The following is a 19,829-nucleotide window of genomic DNA, read 5'->3' as shown; positions in this document are numbered from 1 at the left end:
TTTAACATATTTAAGCATGAGTGACAACAAAAGGGATAGTGCCAAACACACTGATAAACACACCACATTATGAATTAACCATTGTAATAAAGCCATTGTTTGCGTCTTTGTATTTATTAACAGTGTAATAAAACTTAATTTCATTACAATTACAGAAAATACTGACATCATTCCTGTATTTTAGACAGATTGATGACAATATAATTTATTTCAAAAGGTGCTCTTTATTTACAATACAGATCATGATGAGGTAGGACGAGGTGTTGATCAGACTAAATGTTATGTTCATGCATACTTTTCATCCCCTGTCATCCCCTGGTTTGAAGTCTGTCATCAGTGCCTCTTTGAAAAATCTCTTCTTCTCCAAATTCTCGTTTGCCCTTTTCCTCTTGTCTTGTTTCCTCTGTATAGACTCCCTCTTATTCTTCAGAATGTCGCTCTCTTCTCCCTTGTAGGTGACCTCAAGCTTCTCCCTCATTATCTGCCGAGCTCTTTTGCGGTTTGTTTCCACCGATCTGGTTTGATGGCACTGAATTACGAGAGAGGAGTTAGCAATAAAAATGTACAGATTACAGTACCTCCTAAACAGGTGTCTAGTGCTGATGGAGCGTGAGGGAGCACCTCAGTCTTTTCAATTTGAGAATACACAGAAAATGTATTCAGATCAATTCTAAATAAATTACTTAAATTACCACAAATTCCATGAAAAACAATAGAATGACAATCCAAATAAATTCGTAGTCTATAGCAGCCTAGAGGCAGGTAAATGGTGGCTTCTTCCCTGTCTTCTCTCTGGCGGTGGTGAGAATGATGAACTGTAGGCTACATGTGTGCACTGCGGATGCCCGTTGGAGGCTTGACAACTTTGGCCAATAAGATTTTTTAATTTAAAAAAAATAAAATTCAGCTGTGTCTGCCTTGATGTTCATAAATCTCCACCAACCCTCTCTTGCGCAGTGGAACCCAGAACGATATGTGACCACTTGGTTACGGTGACACCGTTCTGCCGAGGACACCCAAAACAGAGTGGCTACTGCAAAGCCCAAGAGCCTGACCACCTCTGGAGGTTGCTGTAGCCCTGCTTGGGATATTTAGCCTATATTGACTATTGGTTGAGAAGCAGGGACGGTTCTACCTTGGTATGTCTGGGTGGAAAATTGGAAATGTGAATTTTGGACAAATTAGAGGTAATAATGCATTGAAGTTATAGTTTATTGAGATGCATGAATACACCACATCAAAAGCTTGATTTTATGATGGTTTTAAAACAAATTCCCTTCAATTCTACCTAGCAATGATATGTTCACTTCTTGGTCAATTGATTTGATGATTAAATCTATGCAAATAAATTCTATGAATTGATAGTTCCTCTGTTTTATTTTATTCTGTAATAGGGTATATTGAAACAAAGTGTTCAAGCTATTTAAATTAAAGTTAATTTAGCTCTGTCCTTTAAGAACCCGAAGGGCGCTCCAATAGTTTAAAATAACTTTTGCCTACACCTAATAGTCCTAGTCATCACTTATTACATTCTTATTACAAATAGAAGATTATCACTTCTCACAATGGTGCTCGTTTAGTAGTTAGATCAATGTCTCACAAGATCACAATCTCTTAATTTGTATTTTACATAAATAACAACAGACTATAATACATTCCACAGCATAGTAGGCCTATAACATTACTGTTACACCAAAAACAACTAATTTCTAATGAGATTTTAGGATAGTTAGCGGAAGCTAAATAGTGCACCAAAAGCTAAATCATGCACCAAAACTCAACAGAGCCACCTAGGGAGGATATATGTTTTGATTGAAACAAAATAAAAGGCAAATATTTTTTAACATAATCTGCTCTAATTTACATAAGTCCAGAGAGGACATATAAATAGGAAGGAATTGTTCCCTCATTATGGCGAGATCACAGGAACCACTTCATCAAAGAGCCCTGTGGCTGCGTTGATAACAATGCGGGGCGTTTAAGCCCTGAACGATGCCTGACAGGCAGCTCCGTCTCCCAGGTTGCGTGCCACACCCCAAGACCACAGCCAATCGCATGCAAGGAACAACGCAGCTAACTTTGCTAGTCTTGTGAGCAAGCTAGTTAGCTATGTAGTCTTGTTAGCTAGCTATCTAGCAAGTGTAGGAGAAAATTCATGACTGGGTGATTTTCCAGTACATATATTATGCACTAATATACAGTGCCTTGTGAAAGTATTCGGCCCCCTTGAACTTTGCGACCTTTTGCCACATTTCAGGCTTCAAACATAAAGATATAAAACTGTATTTTTTGTGAAGAATCAACAACAAGTGGGACACAATCATGAAGTGGAACGACATTTATTGGATATTTCAAAAAATTTAACAAATCAAAAACCGAAAAATTGGGCGTGCAAAATTATTCAGCCCCCTTAAGTTAATACTTTGTAGCGCCACCTTTTGCTGCGATTACAGCTGTAAGTCGCTTGGGGTATGTCTCTATCAGTTTTGCACATCGAGAGACTGACATTTTTTCCCATTCCTCCTTGCAAAACAGCTCGAGCTCAGTGAGGTTGGATGGAGAGCATTTGTGAACAGCAGTTTTCAGTTCTTTCCACAGATTCTCGATTGGATTCAGGTCTGGACTTTGACTTGGCCATTCTAACACCTGGATATGTTTATTTTTGAACCATTCCATTGTAGATGTTGCTTTATGTTTTGGATCATTGTCTTGTTGGAAGACAAATCTCCGTCCCAGTCTCAGGTCTTTTGCAGACTCCATCAGGTTTTCTTCCAGAATGGTCCTGTATTTGGCTCCATCCATCTTCCCATCAATTTTAACTATCTTCCCTGTCCCTGCTGAAGAAAAGCAGGCCCAAACCATGATGCTTCCACCACCATGTTTGACAGTGGGGATGGTGTGTTCAGGGTGATGAGCTGTGTTGCTTTTACGCCAAACAGAACGTTTTGCATTGTTGGCAAAAAGTTCAATTTTGGTTTCATCTGACCAGAGCACCTTCTTCCACATGTTTGGTGTGTCTCCCAGGTGGCTTGTGGCAAACTTTAAACAACACTTTTTATGGATATCTTTAAGAAATGGCTTTCTTCTTGCCACTCTTCCATAAAGGCCAGATTTGTGCAATATACGACTGATTGTTGTCCTATGGACAGAGTCTCCCACCTCAGCTGTAGATCTCTGCAGTTCATCCAGAGTGATCATGGGCCTCTTGGCTGCATCTCTGATCAGTCTTCTCCTTGTATGATCTGAAAGTTTAGAGGGACGGCCAGGTCTTGGTAGATTTGCAGTGGTCTGATACTCCTTCCATTTCAATATTATCGCTTGCACAGTGCTCCTTGGGATGTTTAAAGCTTGGGAAATCTTTTTGTATCCAAATCCGGCTTTAAACTTCTTCACAACAGTATCTCGGACCTGCCTGGTGTGTTCCTTGTTCTTCATGATGCTCTCTGCGCTTTTAACGGACCTCTGAGACTATCACAGTGCAGGTGCGTTTATACGGAGACTTGATTACACACAGGTGGATTGTATTTATCATCATTAGTCATTTAGGTCAACATTGGATCATTCAGAGATCCTCACTGAACTTCTGGAGAGAGTTTGCTGCACTGAAAGTAAAGGGGCTGAATAATTTTGCACGCCCAATTTTTCAGTTTTTGATTTGTTAAAAAAGTTTGAAATATCCAATAAATGTCGTTCCACTTCATGATTGTGTCCCACTTGTTGTTGATTCTTCACAAAAAAATACAGTTTTATATTTTTATGTTTGAAGCCTGAAATGTGGAAAAAGGTCGCAAAGTTCAAGGGGGACGAATACTTTCGCAAGGCACTGTAAGTAGTAAACAGAAAGAATATAAGTTTAATTATTAGATATGTGCAAGCAGAATAAAGGCTGAGCTCAGGTGAATGAACAGAGCTGGGTCAACATGGAGCATATTAAGTGTCAGTGTGTTATAGGCTATTGAATCTTATCAGCCTGCCAGGAATAGAGCCCACCAAGTCTTGATCATATACATAATGCGCTCTGCTAATCTGCCTGCAATGACCTTTACCTATGAAACAGCCTTAAGGGTAGAATCCTGACTTATCAGCCTCTGAGACTGCTATTGGATCTGATCTGCCTGTCAGGAATGGAGCACACCCACTCTGTAAATGTAAATATTATCCATAAAACAAGAAGTGTCCCTTACAATTATACACATCAGTTATGCAAGCTAACAACCAGTATATATAAAAACCAAGACTAGCCAAGTTACAGTGCTTTCAGAAAGTATTCACACCCCTTGACTTTTTCCACAATTTTTTGTGTTACAGCCTGAATTTAAAATGGATCAAGTTTAGATTTTTTTTTGCCACTGGCCTACACACAATATCCCATAATGTCAAAGTAGAATGTATTTTTTTTATGTTTACAAACTAATAACAAATGAAAAGCTGAAACGTCTGGAGTCAATAAGTATTCAACCCCTTTGCAAGCCTAAATACATCCAGGAGTAAAGATGCTTAACAAGTCATATAATAAGTTGCATGGGTCTCACTCTGTGTGCAATAACAGTTAACATGATTTAAATTATTACTTAATCTCTCTCACCCACACATACAATTATCTGTAAGGTCCATCAGTCGAGCAGTGAATTTAAAAAAAAGACAGGCAAGGTTTTCCAATGAAGAAAAAAAAAGAAGCATACATTGAATATCCCTTTAAGCATGAAGTTATTAATTATACTTTGGATGGTGTATCAATACACCCAGTCACTACAAAGATACAGGCGTCTTTCCAACTTTAACTCAGTTGCCGGAAAGGAAGGAAAACGCTTTGGGATTTCACCATGAGGCCAATGGTGACTTTAAAACAGTCACAGAGTTTAATGGCTGTGATAGGAGAAAACTGAGGATGGATCAACAATATTGTACTTACTCCACAATACTAACCTAACTGACAGAGTGAAAATAATGAAGCCTGTACATAATTCAAATATTCCAAAACATGCATCCTGTTTGCAACAAGGCACTAAAGTAATACTTTGTCCAGAATACAAAGTGTTATGTTTGGGGTAAATCCAATACAACACATTACTGAGTCCCACTGTCTATATTTTCACGCATAGTGGTGGCTGCATCATGCTATGGGTATGCTTGTAATTGTTAAAGGACTGGGGAGTTTTTCAGGATAAAAAAAATACAACGGAATGGAACTAAGCACAGACTCATGGGTTTGACTACTCAGGTAAATTAGATATTTCTGTATTTCATTTTCAATACATTTGCAAACATTTCTAAAAACATGTTTTCATTGAGTCATTATGGGATATTGTGTGTAGATGGGTGAGAATTCAGACCATAACAACAAAATATGGAATAAGTCAAGGGGTATGAATACTTTCTGAAGGCTCTGTAGCTGCGTTGTTGCTTACATGCAATTGGCTGTGGTCTTGGGGGTGGCATACAGCCTGGGAGACAGTGCTGCCTGTCAGTCATCATTCAGGGCTTAACTGCCACACAAGGGCTTAGCTGCCCAAGAGCTCTTAGCTCAAGGTAAGGGACATTTAGCTTTCTAACATTCTAACTTATGAACTGATGAGCTCCAAACACAAATGAAAGCATGATATTAGCATGAAATGTACCATACCTTAGTGTAGCAATAAATTAAAACAAATGTGCAGATGGACCGTGGGTTCTGCCACCTCAGACATACTGTCAATCTATCATCAATCCGCCCTCTCCTATTTATAGAGTTTATCTCATGATCTCGACAAAACATATTTTGAAAAGGCTACTTTTTATGTCATGATCATGAGATAAATAAGTTGTTCACTCACAAACAGTAATTCAAGAAGATTGAAATGCATAGGCTATTCCCATTAAACTGATTGAGATCAATCAAATGATTGCCATGCAGACGCAGTTAGACCTGGTAAAACAAATAATTATCATTCATGATTGACAGTGATGGTCTATTTTGAAATTAGGTATGCCTAACTTGTTGTTTTATGGTATAAAAATATAACATTTTCTTGAGACAATATGTGTGGGCATGGGCAGACATTGCAATTGGAGGATGCATTTCTTGCATATTCTATAATAGGGCTCTCAAACCCTACTCCAGGAGAGCTATCCTGTAGGTTTTCATTTCAACCCTAATCGAGCACATCTGATTCTAATAATTAGCTGGTTCATAAAATGAATCAGGTTAGTTACAACTGGGGTTGGAGTGAAAACATACAAGACGGTAGTGCTCCAGGAACTGAGTTGGAGAGCCCTGTAATGATAGGTTATTCAATAGGCTACATCTGTCCATACAAACTTTGAGAGGAAATTAGGACGTAATTTACATATTTTGTTGCGCTCCCTCAAAAAATTAGCACTACACCACTGCTCCTAAATGGGGCACCTTGCCCACATTTATAGGGAACCTAAAAGATCCCCATACATCATATGCATACGGAAGTATGGCCCAGGAAAGATAGATAGCCTATCAAAACGCGTATGTATTTCGTGTTGTCCATGTGTAATATTGGTTGTCTTATGGTCATCATGAACTAAAAAAGGCTTAATGTAATATGTTAGATAGTCACCTTAACGACAATGCCAGTTGGGATGTGCCTGAGCACCACACAGTTGCTGGTTTTGTTGGTTGCCTGACCACCAGGTCCAGACCCTCTTACAAACTGCTCGTCCAGCTCGTCTTCATTTAGGACAGGGAGCTCAATGTAATCTTTCTTACCGGCGGTCTGAACATGTGCCAAGCTAACCGGTGGCACAGTAAAAAGTGGAGGGCGTCCTGAGGTTCCCCATGTTACCTTCCCCGTCACTTGAAAGATCAGGTTAACGAATAATCTTGACGACATTTCCCTCCCGAATTACGTGAGAGGGCTCCGTTTGCATTTACACTAAACGTGATATCTCTCTTTACACTGTTTCAATAATGCAGCAGACAAATATAGGCAAAAAATATGATTGTTTACACGTGTAAATACAAAAGAAACAATCACTTCCTCTTCAGTCTCAGCAAATCAAGTTCACCGTTTACTTCTTCTTCCCTCCTGGATTGGTGGCTATGAACCAACAGTGGCACACTATCGCCACCACGTGGACTGAAGTATAAGGAGGACCAACACCTCAGTGAAGGCTATCATGGCTGTCTGACATGATTTCCTTTTACAATGACCTTTTAATGTATTCTAGAGCATAATCAAATGGTAAAAAGGATCTAATTGGGAAAGCAGAGTCAGACAACACCCTCCATATGCAACAATTCCTTTACCTTTTCACGATCAAATGTTGGTCTGTGGAAGTAGATTTATCGTGTGTACCGTTTATACAGTGCCTTCAGAAAGTATTCCCCTTGAGTTTACCACATTTTGTTGTTTTACATCCTGAATTGAAATTTAATTGTGATTTTATACCCCATAATGTCAAAGCGGATTTTTTTTATTCAACATTTTTACAAATTATTTATAAAAGAAAAGCTTAAATTACTTGAGTCAGTAATTATTCAATACCTTTGTTATGGAACGCCTAAATATGTTCAGGAGTAAAAATGTGCTTAACAAGTCACATAAGTTGCATGGACTCACTCTGTGTGCAATAATAGTGTTTAACATGATTTTTTAATAAATACCTCATCTCTGTACCCCAAACACAACAATTCTCTATAAAGTCCCTCAGTCGAGCAGTGAATTTCAAGCAGATTCAACCGCAAAGCCCAGGGAGGTTTTACATTGTCTCACGAAGAAGGGGCCTATTGATTGGTAGATAGAAAAAAATAAAACCTTGAATATCCCTTTGAGCATGGTGAAGTTAATAATTACACTTTGGATGGTGAATCAATACACCCAGTCACTACAATGATACAGGCATCTCTCATAACTCAGCTGTCGGAAAGGAAGGAAACCGCTCAGGGATTTCACCTTGAGGCCAATGGTGACTTTAAAAAAGTTAGATGTTAATGACTGTGATGGGAGAAAACGGATGGATCAACATTGTAGTTACTCCACAATACTAACCTAATTGACTGAGTGAATAGAAGGAAGCCTGTACAGAACAAAAATATTCCAAAACATGCATCCTGTTTGCAATAAGGCACGAAAGTAAAACTGCAAAAAATGTGGCAAAGAAATTATCTTTGTATCTTTGTGTCCTGAATACAAAGTTATGTTTGGGGCATATCCAACACAATACATCACTGATGTATCTCCATATTTTTTTACTTTTTTAAATTTGACCCCTTTTTCTCCCCAATTTCGTGGTATCCAATTGTTTTTTAGTAGCTACTATCTTGTCTCATCACTACAACTCCCGTACGGGCTCGGGAGAGACGAAGGTTGAAAGTCATGCATCCTCCGATACACAACCCAACCAAGCCGCATTGCTTCTTAACACAGCGCGCATCCAACGCGGAAGCCAGCCACACTAATGTGTCGGAGGAAACACAGTGCACCTGGCAACCTTGGTGTACGATGAGACAAGGACATCCCTACCGGCCAAGCCATCCCTAACCCGGACAACTCTAGGCCAATTGTGCGTCGCCCCAAAGACCTCCCGGTCGCGGCCGGTTACAACAGAGCCTGGGCGCGAACCCAGTCTCTGATGGCACAGCTGGCGCTGCAGTACAGCGCCCTTAACCACTGCGCCACCCGGGAGGCTGCATCATGTTATGGGTATGCTTGTCATCGGCAAGGACTAGGGAGTTTTTTTAGGATGAAAAGAAATGGAATAGAGTTAAACACAGGCAAAATCCTAGAGGAAAGCCTGGTTCAGGCTGCATTCCAACTTTCACTGGGAGACAAATTCAATTTACAGCATGACAATAACCTGAAACTCAAGCCAAATATACACTGGAGTTGCTTACCAAGATGACATTGAATGTTCCTGAGTGGCCTAGATACAGTTTTGAAATGCTTGAAAATCTATGGCAAGACTTGAAAATGTCTGTCTAGCATTGATCAACAACCAAATGGGCAGAGCTGGAATTATAAAAAAATAAAAGAAGATCCTCAAAATTTTCCATACACACAAAAAAGCGTGTTTATATCAGATTTTGACAACAAATTTTGTTTACATTCCTGTTAGTGATCATTTCTCCTTTGCCAAGATAATCTGTAGACCTGATAGGTGTGGCATATCAAAAAGCTGATTAAAGAGCATGATCATTACACAGGTGCACCTTGTGCTGGGGACAATAAAAGGCCAATCTAAGATGTGCAGTTTTGTCACACAACACAATACTACAGATGTCTCATGTTTTGAAGGACCTTACAATTTGCATACTGACTGCAGGAATGTCCATCAGACCTGTTGCCAGAAAATTGTATGTTAATTTCTCTACCATAAGCTGCCTCCAATGTCATTTTAGAGAATTTGGCAGTACGTCCAACCGGTCTCACAACCGCAGACCACGTGTAACCACGCCAGACCAAGACCTCCACATCTGGCTTCTTCACCTGCAGGATCATCTGACAGGGTGCTGAGGAGTATTACTGTCTGTAATAAAGACCTTTTGTGGGGGAAAACGAATTCTTATTGGCTGGTCCTGGCTCCCCAGTGGGTAGGCTATGCTCACCCATGAGTGGGCCCTAGCACAGTCATGTGAAATCCATAGATTAGGGCCTAATTAATTAATTTAAAATGACTGATTTCCTTATATGAACTGTAACTCAGTCAAATCTTAGAAATTGTTGCATGTTGCATTTATATTTTTGTTTCCAACAGGACAATAACCCTAAGCACACTGCCAAGACAACGCAGAAGTCTCTGAATGTCTTTGAGTGGCCCAGCCAGAGCCCAGACTTGAACCCGATTGAGCATCTCTGGAGAGACCTGAAAATAGTGGTGCAGCAGCGCTACCCATCCAACCTGACAAAGCTTCAGAGGTACTGCAGAGAAGAATGGGAGAAACTCCCCAAAAACAGGTGTGCCAAACTTGTAGCGTCATACCTCAGAAGACTCAAGGCTGTAATTGCTGCCAAAGGTGCTTCAACAAAGTACTGAGTAAAGGGTCAGAATATTTATCTAAATGTGATATTTCCAGTTTTTATTTTTAATACATTTGCAAAAATCTCTAAAATGTGGGAAAATGTGGAAAAAGTCAAGGGTCTGAATACTTTCCAAATGCACTGTGTATTGTATATAGTGGTGTGTATAGCAATAGTTATATAGGATGAGCCTTGACTAGAATACAGTATATACAGCACATATGAAGTGGGTAAAACAGTATGTAAACATAATTAAAGTGACCAGTGTTAGCTGGATATGTAGATAGGGCAGAAGTTTCTAAGGTGCAGGGTAGAGTACCGGTGATATCCAGCTAGTAACAGTGACTAAGGTTCAGGACAGGGTACTGGGCAGAAGCCGGCAAGTAGTGACTATTTAACAGTCTTGTGGCCTGGACATAGAAGCTGTTTTTCAGTCTTTCAGTCCCAGCTTTCATGCACCTGTACTGTCTCCGCCTTCTAAATGGTAGGCGAGTGAACAGGCCGTGGCTTGGCCTGAGGGCGTCTAAGACCAATGCAATTTTCAAGGTTGATAATGGAGTACTATTCCTTTAGACACCACCAAAAGATCGGAACAGGTGATTCTCAGTTTTGTTTAGAAGGAGCTTGATTCTCCTATCTGTTGCATCCATATTATGTCACACAAGTGAGAAGGTTTCTGTGGGTCTGGCTCATAGACTGTATATATAAAGGTCTGGCTATAAACAATGCAACATGTGACTGCAAGGCCCCATCTTGTTTTAAAGCATACAACATTAAGCGTATACAAAGGAAAAGTATTTCCAATATTTGAAATATTTCACTTTACTTTATGGTTTCTTTTGGCTTTTTAAAGGATAGTTCACCCATATTCCAAAATTAGATATTTGTTTCCTTACCCTGTATGCAGTCAGAGATATATGGTCACCATCAACTGTAGGCTGGGTTTTCATGCTGCTTCCTGTAGAGCACCACTGTGGAGGTGTCATAATACCAATCAAACCAATAGTTTTTCCACCGTTCATTTTCCCATTGGGCATTTTAGAAATACTTAAAATAAGGGCTGTGTTTTGTGTAGACTAACTGTGGTGTGACGTTTTAATAACCATGTAAATCTCTCTCGGACAAGATGACTTTTATCAGTATATTCAGCTCTATTTACTCTCAGATTCGAAAATGCGAATTAGCGTCAAACTAGACATCGTGCAAAACTACAAATCCCTGCAAGCTCCTGCATGTCATCTCTAGCTGATACCTTTGCCAACGGGTATTGTGTCAATTTAAAACTAGCTGAAGACAGTTCACATAATTGTCCATTTAAAGAACTGTAGCCTATTTATTAATTAACACTTTAGCTAACATTTGATAGTTAATCCAGAGATTCTTACTTTTGCCTCCATTCAGATCATCATGGCATTTGTAGTTCTTTATGATAGCTACATTAGAAGCTAATTAGCATTTCATTTTGGGCGGGGTAAATAAAGGTGAATATATTGATAAAAGACACCTTGTCCTAGAGAGGTTTACACGGTTATCTAAACATCACACCAGGGTAAACCTACACAAAACACAGCCCTTATTTGAAGTGTTTCTAAAATTAATGCTGGAAAAATGATTGGAATCATTTCCTTGTGTGTCCTCTAGGTTTATGGGTATTTTGAATCATACTGTGGTACTCTATACCAATTGAATAGATTTTACATTATTTGAATTTAATGTTAAGCCTTATTTCACTGTCCTATGCACAACCTACATTTTTCCTTGACATCATTTGATATTTTCATAAGAATGCATCATATAGAGAGAAATAGTAATGGCATCTTTTTGTATGTAGTAACTCCGCCATGGGTCTTTGTACAAAACCTATTGGGAAACGAATGGTGTTTTTGGAGGGTTTTTGGATTAACGCCAAAAACAAGGTATGTGGTAAACACAGGTTTAGGAGATGTTCTCTTATGAGATAATCTTCATCAGCTAATGTCACTTTTTGTGAATTTTAAAGCATTTATGTAATAAATAAAGCACATAAAGAACATAAAAGATCTCCTAAACCTGACTTCATTTTCCGGAGTTTTTCCCAAAACCCTATTCTTTACCCATGGGAATGGCTGAACGAACCAGAGGTAACACATTTCCGTTTGCGGAGCATTTGGCCAATGTACGAGCATTTGGCCAACAGGGGGCGCATTCCATTTGGCCTGAGCTCGAGAAGGAAGCAAATTCATAGTTGTGGTTCACGTTCACGTATGCAGCAAACAAGACTAGAGGCAACCCTCAGAAGCTCAGGATTGCGAGTATCTTCACCATATTGTCGCAATACTCTTGATTCAAGTGGATTTACGGACTTCGGTTTTACCGGTGTTTGAATCCAGAGCGTCTTTTTCGCTTGAGCGGTAACTGAAGTGATGAAGGCAACTCGCGTGTGAATTACTACTGGAAACAATAACGTTTTAGTAGACTACATGGATTTTCCGTCGGTTGTCAATACTTGACCCCGCTTTTTATCGGTTTACTACCATACAGTTTGGGGCCAACGTAGTTATTTGTTCAAGGAAATGTGGGGACTTGGATGCAGCTCAAGAAAGATGATGACCTGAGGCTGTCCCTAATTCCTGTTTACATGAAGTAGTTCAACTATCAAACGTCCTCAAGACAGCGGAAAGGAAACGGACTAAATTAATTGTTGGCTACATTGTAACATTTCAAGCTGGCAAGTAATGCCACTTTTTATTTTCTGTCTGCTGAGTATCCCACAGAAGAACCAAAACGCGCTCGTGACCGAGAGGGAACGGCCAATTAACTTTGATTTTGGGTAAGTCCTAGGCAGTATTTCTATTTCAGCGTGCGAGTGCGCATCCTTTTTATGCATGTGATGAGCATTGCGAGCCATCAATTTGTGATTACCATGTCGCGATGTTGCTAGGTAACTGACTTGTGTAAAGATGGTGGGTTTACTTTGGGTCACAGTGAAAAGCGCGGAACAATTTCAATAATTTCCTCCACAGACAGCAGCAATTCAAAATCCAATTGCCTATGCAGTGTTCATTATTCTCTCAATAGCTCACGATCAGAGATGTCTGTCTAGAAGTAGGTGAAGGATGCGATGCAGTAGAATCATGCTTGATTCCCTTGACTTGTTACATTGTTACCACTATCTACAATCTCTCTTTATCAGCACACAAGAGATCAACTAATACAAGAGGGAGTTAGTCAACAACTCTGGATTTGTTGTATGCTGTTGAAAAGAGATGCATTATAACACTAAAAACAGTTCCTTATGTCTGGTTTTTGGGGATTACTTGTTGCCATTGAGTGATTTAAAAATGAGCCTGTTTGGGTAACTTTTACATTTTCGCCGATTGGGAAAGGGGGATACCTAGTCAGTTATGCAACTGAATTCCTTCAACTGAAATGTGTCTTCCGCATTTAACCCAACCCCTCTGAATGAGAGAGGTGCCGGGGGAACAGTGGGTTACCTGGCTTGCTCAGGGAACGAACGACAGCTTTTAACTTGTCAGCTTTCAGTTACTGGCCCAACGCTCTAACCACGAGTACCATGTTGCAACATACTGTATGTACCTTTCCACTGTACCTTTCTTTTCTTGAGGTATCTGCAGCTGCGGATTCAGTACTGATTCATCATGCAAGTGCCCAACCCATGCTTATCTCAACAATATTGAGAGCTGTTGCAGGTTGCCCTTTGTGTTGTTCTTTTGTCGTTTAGGTTGTAAATATTAGTCAGTTATCTTCTGACACTGTGGCCCATCTGAGTTGCTGTGTTCATAGTTTGTCATCTTCTATTTTCACATGATGTATTTTCCATCAAGGTTTGCGGCTGAACTGTGCCTGTTGTTATAACAGGGTAGTAATGATATTGATTGGAGCAGTCACATATGGTAGTCTCTTTGAGTGATCTTGGGTTTTTCGTCCAGGTTTTGTAATGGTCTCTCGTCAGTCTTTAAAAAAAAAAAATTGAACTAATAAACTCTGACTGCAGCATCACCTGCACATTTGTTCCACTTTATTTGTCTGTCAAACAAACAAATAAAGAAGAGAAAGAGAAATAGTGTGCTGTTTGTCCATCAATGCCTCTTAATATGTGAATTCCTGACCATGTCTCTTAATGCAGCTGTCAGTTGGTCAGGTTCTGTGGGCTTCCATGGTGAGGTGCACTCCCCAGTCTACTGTAATTGAGGCCAGTGTGACTCACTCTCCAGTGCTGACGGGGGCCTGTGACCACTGCTGCCCATATGGTGGTTCTGCACTGAAGGGCAGCCCTGACGCAGTGCCACTGTTCTGGGGGGAGGCTGCACTACCACGGGAAACTACCCAAGGTTGCCCCCTCTCTGTGCCACTGTACTGAAAACATTCACATTCTTTCTGCAAATGTATGCTTGTTGGGCCAAAAGGCGCAGGTTTCTCTTTAATTATTTGGTTGACAAAGTAGCTGAACACCCCTACTGTAGCAGGTTGTGAAGACATGTGGTGCCTCCCTCTCAGGCCTGTGTAAAGGACAACATGGCATCACTCCAGCCATACACCATCAACTCACTGATAGAACTGATGTCCATCTCACACACAATGACATCAACAATACACGTCTACTGCCAGAAATAGATAAAGGGATTAAAAGTGCATAGGTTACTTTGAGGAGATGTGAGGGAACTGTTATTACACAGCTTTTTATTTTTAGGATGTTGTAAACAGTGGAATTACTGCCTTTCAAACATGGACGACAGGCGCACTAGATTCTTAAATGGCAAGTTGTTATTTTGAGATGACTCTGTAGATGTTGATGTGTGTTTTGTTATGTGCACAGGATCTTTGCACAGATCAATTATCCTCCATGCTGGGCTTGTGGGAACTTGTTTTGTATCCTGATTTACAGTCATTTTTACTTAATTCAGTATCCCTAAAGAGAGTGACAACAAAGCCAAATGCAATAGGATACTTGAAATAAATAGTATGTACATTTTTTGCTGTCTGAATTGAATTAGTGGCATATCTATCTATTTCCCCAGTGCACACCCAGATGCATGGACAGGTAGTTCAGCTTCATTACACGCTGCAGATTGTTATGTTTGCGTTCCCTGTTCAAAGCACATGTTAGAGAAACTGTTATAACAGCATAAAGTGTGAAAAGGAAAGTTAGTCACTGGGTATCTTCTCACTCTCTCTCAAATTTTTCCCTCTATCATGAGGCTGAGATTACTGTGTTCCCCAACCCCTGGAGTGGTGTCTGATGATACTTAAAATAAATACAATTCCACTCAAACTATCTTTTGGTATTTGTTTCATTAGTGCACTGTTGATTACAGTCCCAAAATGTTTTGCAAGCCTGCAATCAAGTAGTTTTCATGACAAAGAACTTTCAAAATACAGAAATACAGCCAGTGATGCATTTTGCGTCATACCAGCTGTATTTCTGCCCAACGTGAATGGCAAGAGCTCAGACACACATGGAAAATGAAATGACCCCGGGAATCGATAGAACATCGCTCAGAGATGCCCAAAAACGATATAACATAAAAAATGGGTGAATCTTTGCTTTAAGGGGGAGAAGGACTTGAGGTGAAGAAGATCTATTATAGCCATCAGGATAACCACTAATACCCACTGATCCAGGGAAACTCCTCACTCTCACTTGATTGTTGTGGTGTAATGGTACACATATTCATAACGAACCGTTCGTTACGGGAGCCTCAGTTTGGTCCACACTGTGAACCTGAAGGAATACATTAAAAAACGGCATATTTACAAAACAAAAACACTAGGTCTGTAGGCTATGCCTACACGCTTGTAGGCCTATGCATCTTGAGTAAATCTGGCGATTCAGGCGATTTTGTTAAAAATCTAATCAAAATGTATTTGTCACATGCGTCGAATACAACAGGTATAGATAGACCTTACAGTGAAATGCTTACTTTACAGGCCCTTAACCAACAATGGAGTTTTAAGAAAATACAACAAAAATAAAAGTAACAAATAATTACAGTGCAGCAGTAAAATAACAATAGCGAAGCTATATACAGTGGGTACCGTTACAGAGTCAATGTGCGGGGGCCCCGGTTGGTCGAGGAGATGTTGTGACTATGCATAGATATTAACAGAGAGTAGCAGCAGCATAGAAGAGGTGGAGGGGGGGCAATACAAACAGTCTGGGTAGCCATTTGATTAGATGTTCAGGAGTCTTATGGCTTGGGGGTAGAAGCTGTTTAGAAGCCTCTTGGACCTAGACTTGACGCTCCGGTACCGCTTGCCGTACAGAAGCAGAGAGAACAGTCTATGACTAGTTGGCTGGAGTCTTTGACAATTTTTAGGGCCTTCCTCTGACACTGCCTGGTATAGAGGTCCTGGATGGCAGGAAGCTTGGCCCGGTGATGTACTGGGCCTCTACCCTCTGTAGTGCCTTGCGGTCGGAGGCCGAGTAGTTGCCATACCAGGCAGTGATGCAATCCATCAGGATGCTCTCGATGGTGCAGCTGTAGAACCTTTTGAGGATCTGAGGACCCATGCCAAATCTTTTCAGTCTCCTGAGGGGGAATAGGTTTTGTCGTGCCCTCTTCACAACTGTCTTGGTGTGCTTGGTCCATGTTAGTTTGTTGGTGATGTGGATGCCAAGGAACTTGAAGCTCTCAATCTGCTCCACTACAGCCTCGTCGTTGAGAATGGGGGCGTGCTCAGTCCTCTTTTTCCTGTAGTCCACAATCATCTCTCGTGTTGAGGATCAGCGTGGATAATGTGTTGTTACCTACCCTTACCACCTGGGGGTGGCCCGTCAGGAAGTCCAGGATCCAGTTGCAGAGGGAGGTGTTTAGTCTCAGGGTCCTTAGCTTAGGGATGAGCTTTGAGGGCACTATGGTGTTGAACGCTGAGCTCTTCAATGAATAGCATTCTCACATAGGTGTTCCTTTTGTCCAGGTGTGAAAGGGCAGAGTGGAGTGCAATAGAGATTGCATCATCTGTGGATCTGTTGGGGCGGTATGCAAATTGGAAGGGGTCTAGGGTTTCTGTAATGATGGTGTTGATGTGAGCCATGACCAGCCTTTCAAAGCACTTCATGGCTACGGACGTGAGTGCTACGGATCGGTAGTCATTTAGGCAGGTTACCTTAGTGTTCTTGGGCACAGAGACTACGGTGGTCTGCTTAAAACATGTTGGTATTACAGACTCCGACAGGGAGAGGTTGAACATGTCAGTGAAGACACTTGCCAGTTGGTCAGCGCATGCTCGGAGTACAAATCCTGGTAATTCATCTGGCCCTGCGGCCTTGTGAATGTTGACCTGTTTAATGGTATTACTCACATTGGCTACGAAGAGCGTGATCACACAGTTGTCCGGAACAGCTGATGCTCTCATGCATGTTTCAGTGTTACTTGCCTCGAAGCGAGCATATAAGTAATTTAGTTTGTCTGGTAGGCTCGTGTCACTGGGCAGCTCTTGGCTGTGCTTCCCTTTGTAGTCTGTAATAATTTCCAAGCCCTGCCACATCCGACGAGCGTCAGAGCTGGTGTAGTTTTATTCGATCTTAGTTCTTTATTGATGCTTTGCCTTTTTAATGGTTCGTTGGAGAGCAAAGCGGGAATTCTTATAAGCTTCCGGGTTGGAGTCCCGCTCCTTGAAAGTGGCAGCTCTAGCCTTTAGGCCAGTGTGGATGTTGCCTGTAATCCATGGCTTCTGGTTGGGGTATGTATGTACAGTCACTGTGGAGGCGACGTCATCAATGCACTTATTGATGAAGCCAATGACTGATGTGGTATACTCTTCAATGCCATCGGAGGAATCTCGGAACATATTCCAGTCTGTGATAGCAAAACAGTCCTGTAGTTTAGCATCTGCTTCATCTGACCACTTTTTTTTGACCGAGTCACTGGTGCTTCCTGCTTTTAATTTTTGCTTGTAAGCAGGAATCAGGAGGATAGAATTATGGTCAGATTTGCCAAATGGAGGGCCGGGGTGAGCTTTGCACATGTCTCTGTGTGTGGAATAAAGGTGGTCCAGAGTTTTATTTATTTTTTGGTTGCACATTTAACATGCTGACAGAAATTAGGTAAAACTGATGTAAGTTTCCTTGCATTGAAGTCCCTGGCCACTAGGAGCGCCGCGTCTGGATGAGCGTTTTCCTTTTTGCCTATGGCGGTATACGGCTCATTGAGTGCGGTCTTAGATGTCTGTGGTGGTATGTAGACATCTTTGAAAAATACAGATAAACTCTCTAGGTAGAAAGTGTGGTCTACAGCTTATCATTAGATACTCTACCTCAGGCAAGCAATGGCTAGAGACTTCCTTAGATACCATGCACCAGCTGTTGTTTACAAATATACACAGACCGCCACCCCTTGTCTCACCAGAGGCTGCTGTACTATCCTGCCGACAGAGTGTTTAACCCGCCAGCTGTATGTTATTAATGTCATCGTTTAGCCACGACTCGGTGAAACATAAGATATTACAGTTTTTAATGTCCCATTGGTAGGACATACGTGGATTGTATAAATGATTGGAGACAGGCGCGGGAATTCGTAATAGGGGGGTTTAATATGCCACCCAAAATATACAACATGCCATGAAAAGGCACGGGGATGAAGCCCAAAACAAACACACAGGGATGTAACCCAAACAAAAGAGCAAGGTTAAACCTCTAATAAATACACAGGACGAGACCCGCAATACACTCCACGGGCGAGACCCGTAATAACAAATGCACAACAAAACACGGGACGAAACCCGTAATAACAAGTGCACACAGGTAACAAAGCACAGGTACTCACAGACCAAGGACATGGGAATAAGAACTGACAAGACAATGGTGAACAAAGGGCATATATATATATATATATATATCTATATATATATATATATATATATATATATCAGTGCCTTGCGAAATTATTCGGCCCCCTTGAACTTTGCGACCTTTTGCCACATTTCAGGCTTCAAACATAAAGATATAAAACTGTATTTTTTGTGAAGAATCAACAACAAGTGGGACACAATCATGAAGTGGAACGACATTTATTGGATATTTCAAACTTTTTTAACAATTCAAAAACTGAAAAATTGGGCGTGCAAAATTATTCAGCCCCTTTACTTTCAGTGCAGCAAACTCTCTCCAGAAGTTCAGTGAGGATCTCTGAATGATCCAATGTTGACCTAAATGACTAATGATGATGAATACAATCCACCTGTGTGTAATCAAGTCTCCGTATAAACGCACCTGCACTGTGATAGTCTCAGAGGTCCGTTAAAAGCGCAGAGAGCATCATGAAGAACAAGGAACACACCAGGCAGGTCCGAGATACTGTTGTGAAGAAGTTTAAAGCCGGATTTGGATAAAAAAAGATTTCCCAAGCTTTAAACATCCCAAGGAGCACTGTGCAAGCGATAATATTGAAATGGAAGGAGTATCAGACCACTGCAAATCTACCAAGACCTGGCCGTCCCTCTAAACTTTTAGCTCATACAAGGAGAAGACTGATCAGAGATGCAGCCAAGAGGCCCATGATCACTCTGGATGAACTGCAGAGATCTACAGCTGAGGTGGGAGACTCTGTCCATAGGACAACAATCAGTCGTATATTGCACAAATCTGGCCTTTATGGAAGAGTGGCAAGAAGAAAGCCATTTCTTAAAGATATCCATAAAACGTGTTGTTTAAAGTTTGCCACAAGCCACCTGGGAGACACACCAAACATGTGGAAGAAGGTGCTCTGGTCAGATGAAACCAAAATTGAACTTTTTGGCAACAATGCAAAACGTTATGTTTGGCGTAAAAGCAACACAGCTCATCACCCTGAACACACCATCCCCACTGTCAAACATGGTGGTGGCAGGGACAGGGAAGATGGTTAAAATTGATGGGAAGAT

At 41.0% G+C, this 19,829-nt stretch overlaps 2 protein-coding genes across 3 annotated transcripts in view; one reads left to right on the top strand and one right to left on the bottom strand.

Annotated features, from left to right (window-relative positions):
- Positions 1 to 204: 204 nt before the first annotated feature.
- Positions 205 to 7,044, bottom strand: mtrfr (mitochondrial translation release factor in rescue). The gene is made up of 2 exons (XM_024438677.2): positions 6,570 to 7,044; positions 205 to 529 (listed from the first exon to the last, which is right to left on the bottom strand). Exons 1-2 carry the CDS (start codon positions 6,840 to 6,842, stop codon positions 299 to 301), a joined length of 504 nt encoding a protein of 167 aa, XP_024294445.1. The 5' UTR covers positions 6,843 to 7,044; the 3' UTR covers positions 205 to 298.
- A 5,136-nt stretch (positions 7,045 to 12,180) lies between these two features.
- The window catches only part of LOC112262867 (membrane-associated phosphatidylinositol transfer protein 2), an 88,161-nt gene continuing 80,512 nt past the window's right edge, over positions 12,181 to 19,829 (top strand). Inside the window, exon 1 of one of the 2 annotated variants that reach the window (XM_024438676.2) lies at positions 12,181 to 12,777. The gene's annotated coding sequence lies outside the window, so the exon portion shown is untranslated. The remainder of the gene's footprint in view (positions 12,778 to 19,829) is intronic. The other variant, XM_024438675.2, reaches the window with a different exon arrangement.

Source organism: Oncorhynchus tshawytscha, linkage group LG12 (genome assembly GCF_018296145.1).
Source record: "Oncorhynchus tshawytscha isolate Ot180627B linkage group LG12, Otsh_v2.0, whole genome shotgun sequence".
NCBI lineage: Eukaryota > Metazoa > Chordata > Actinopteri > Salmoniformes > Salmonidae > Oncorhynchus > Oncorhynchus tshawytscha.
This window is presented reverse-complemented; position numbering and strand designations above follow the sequence as displayed.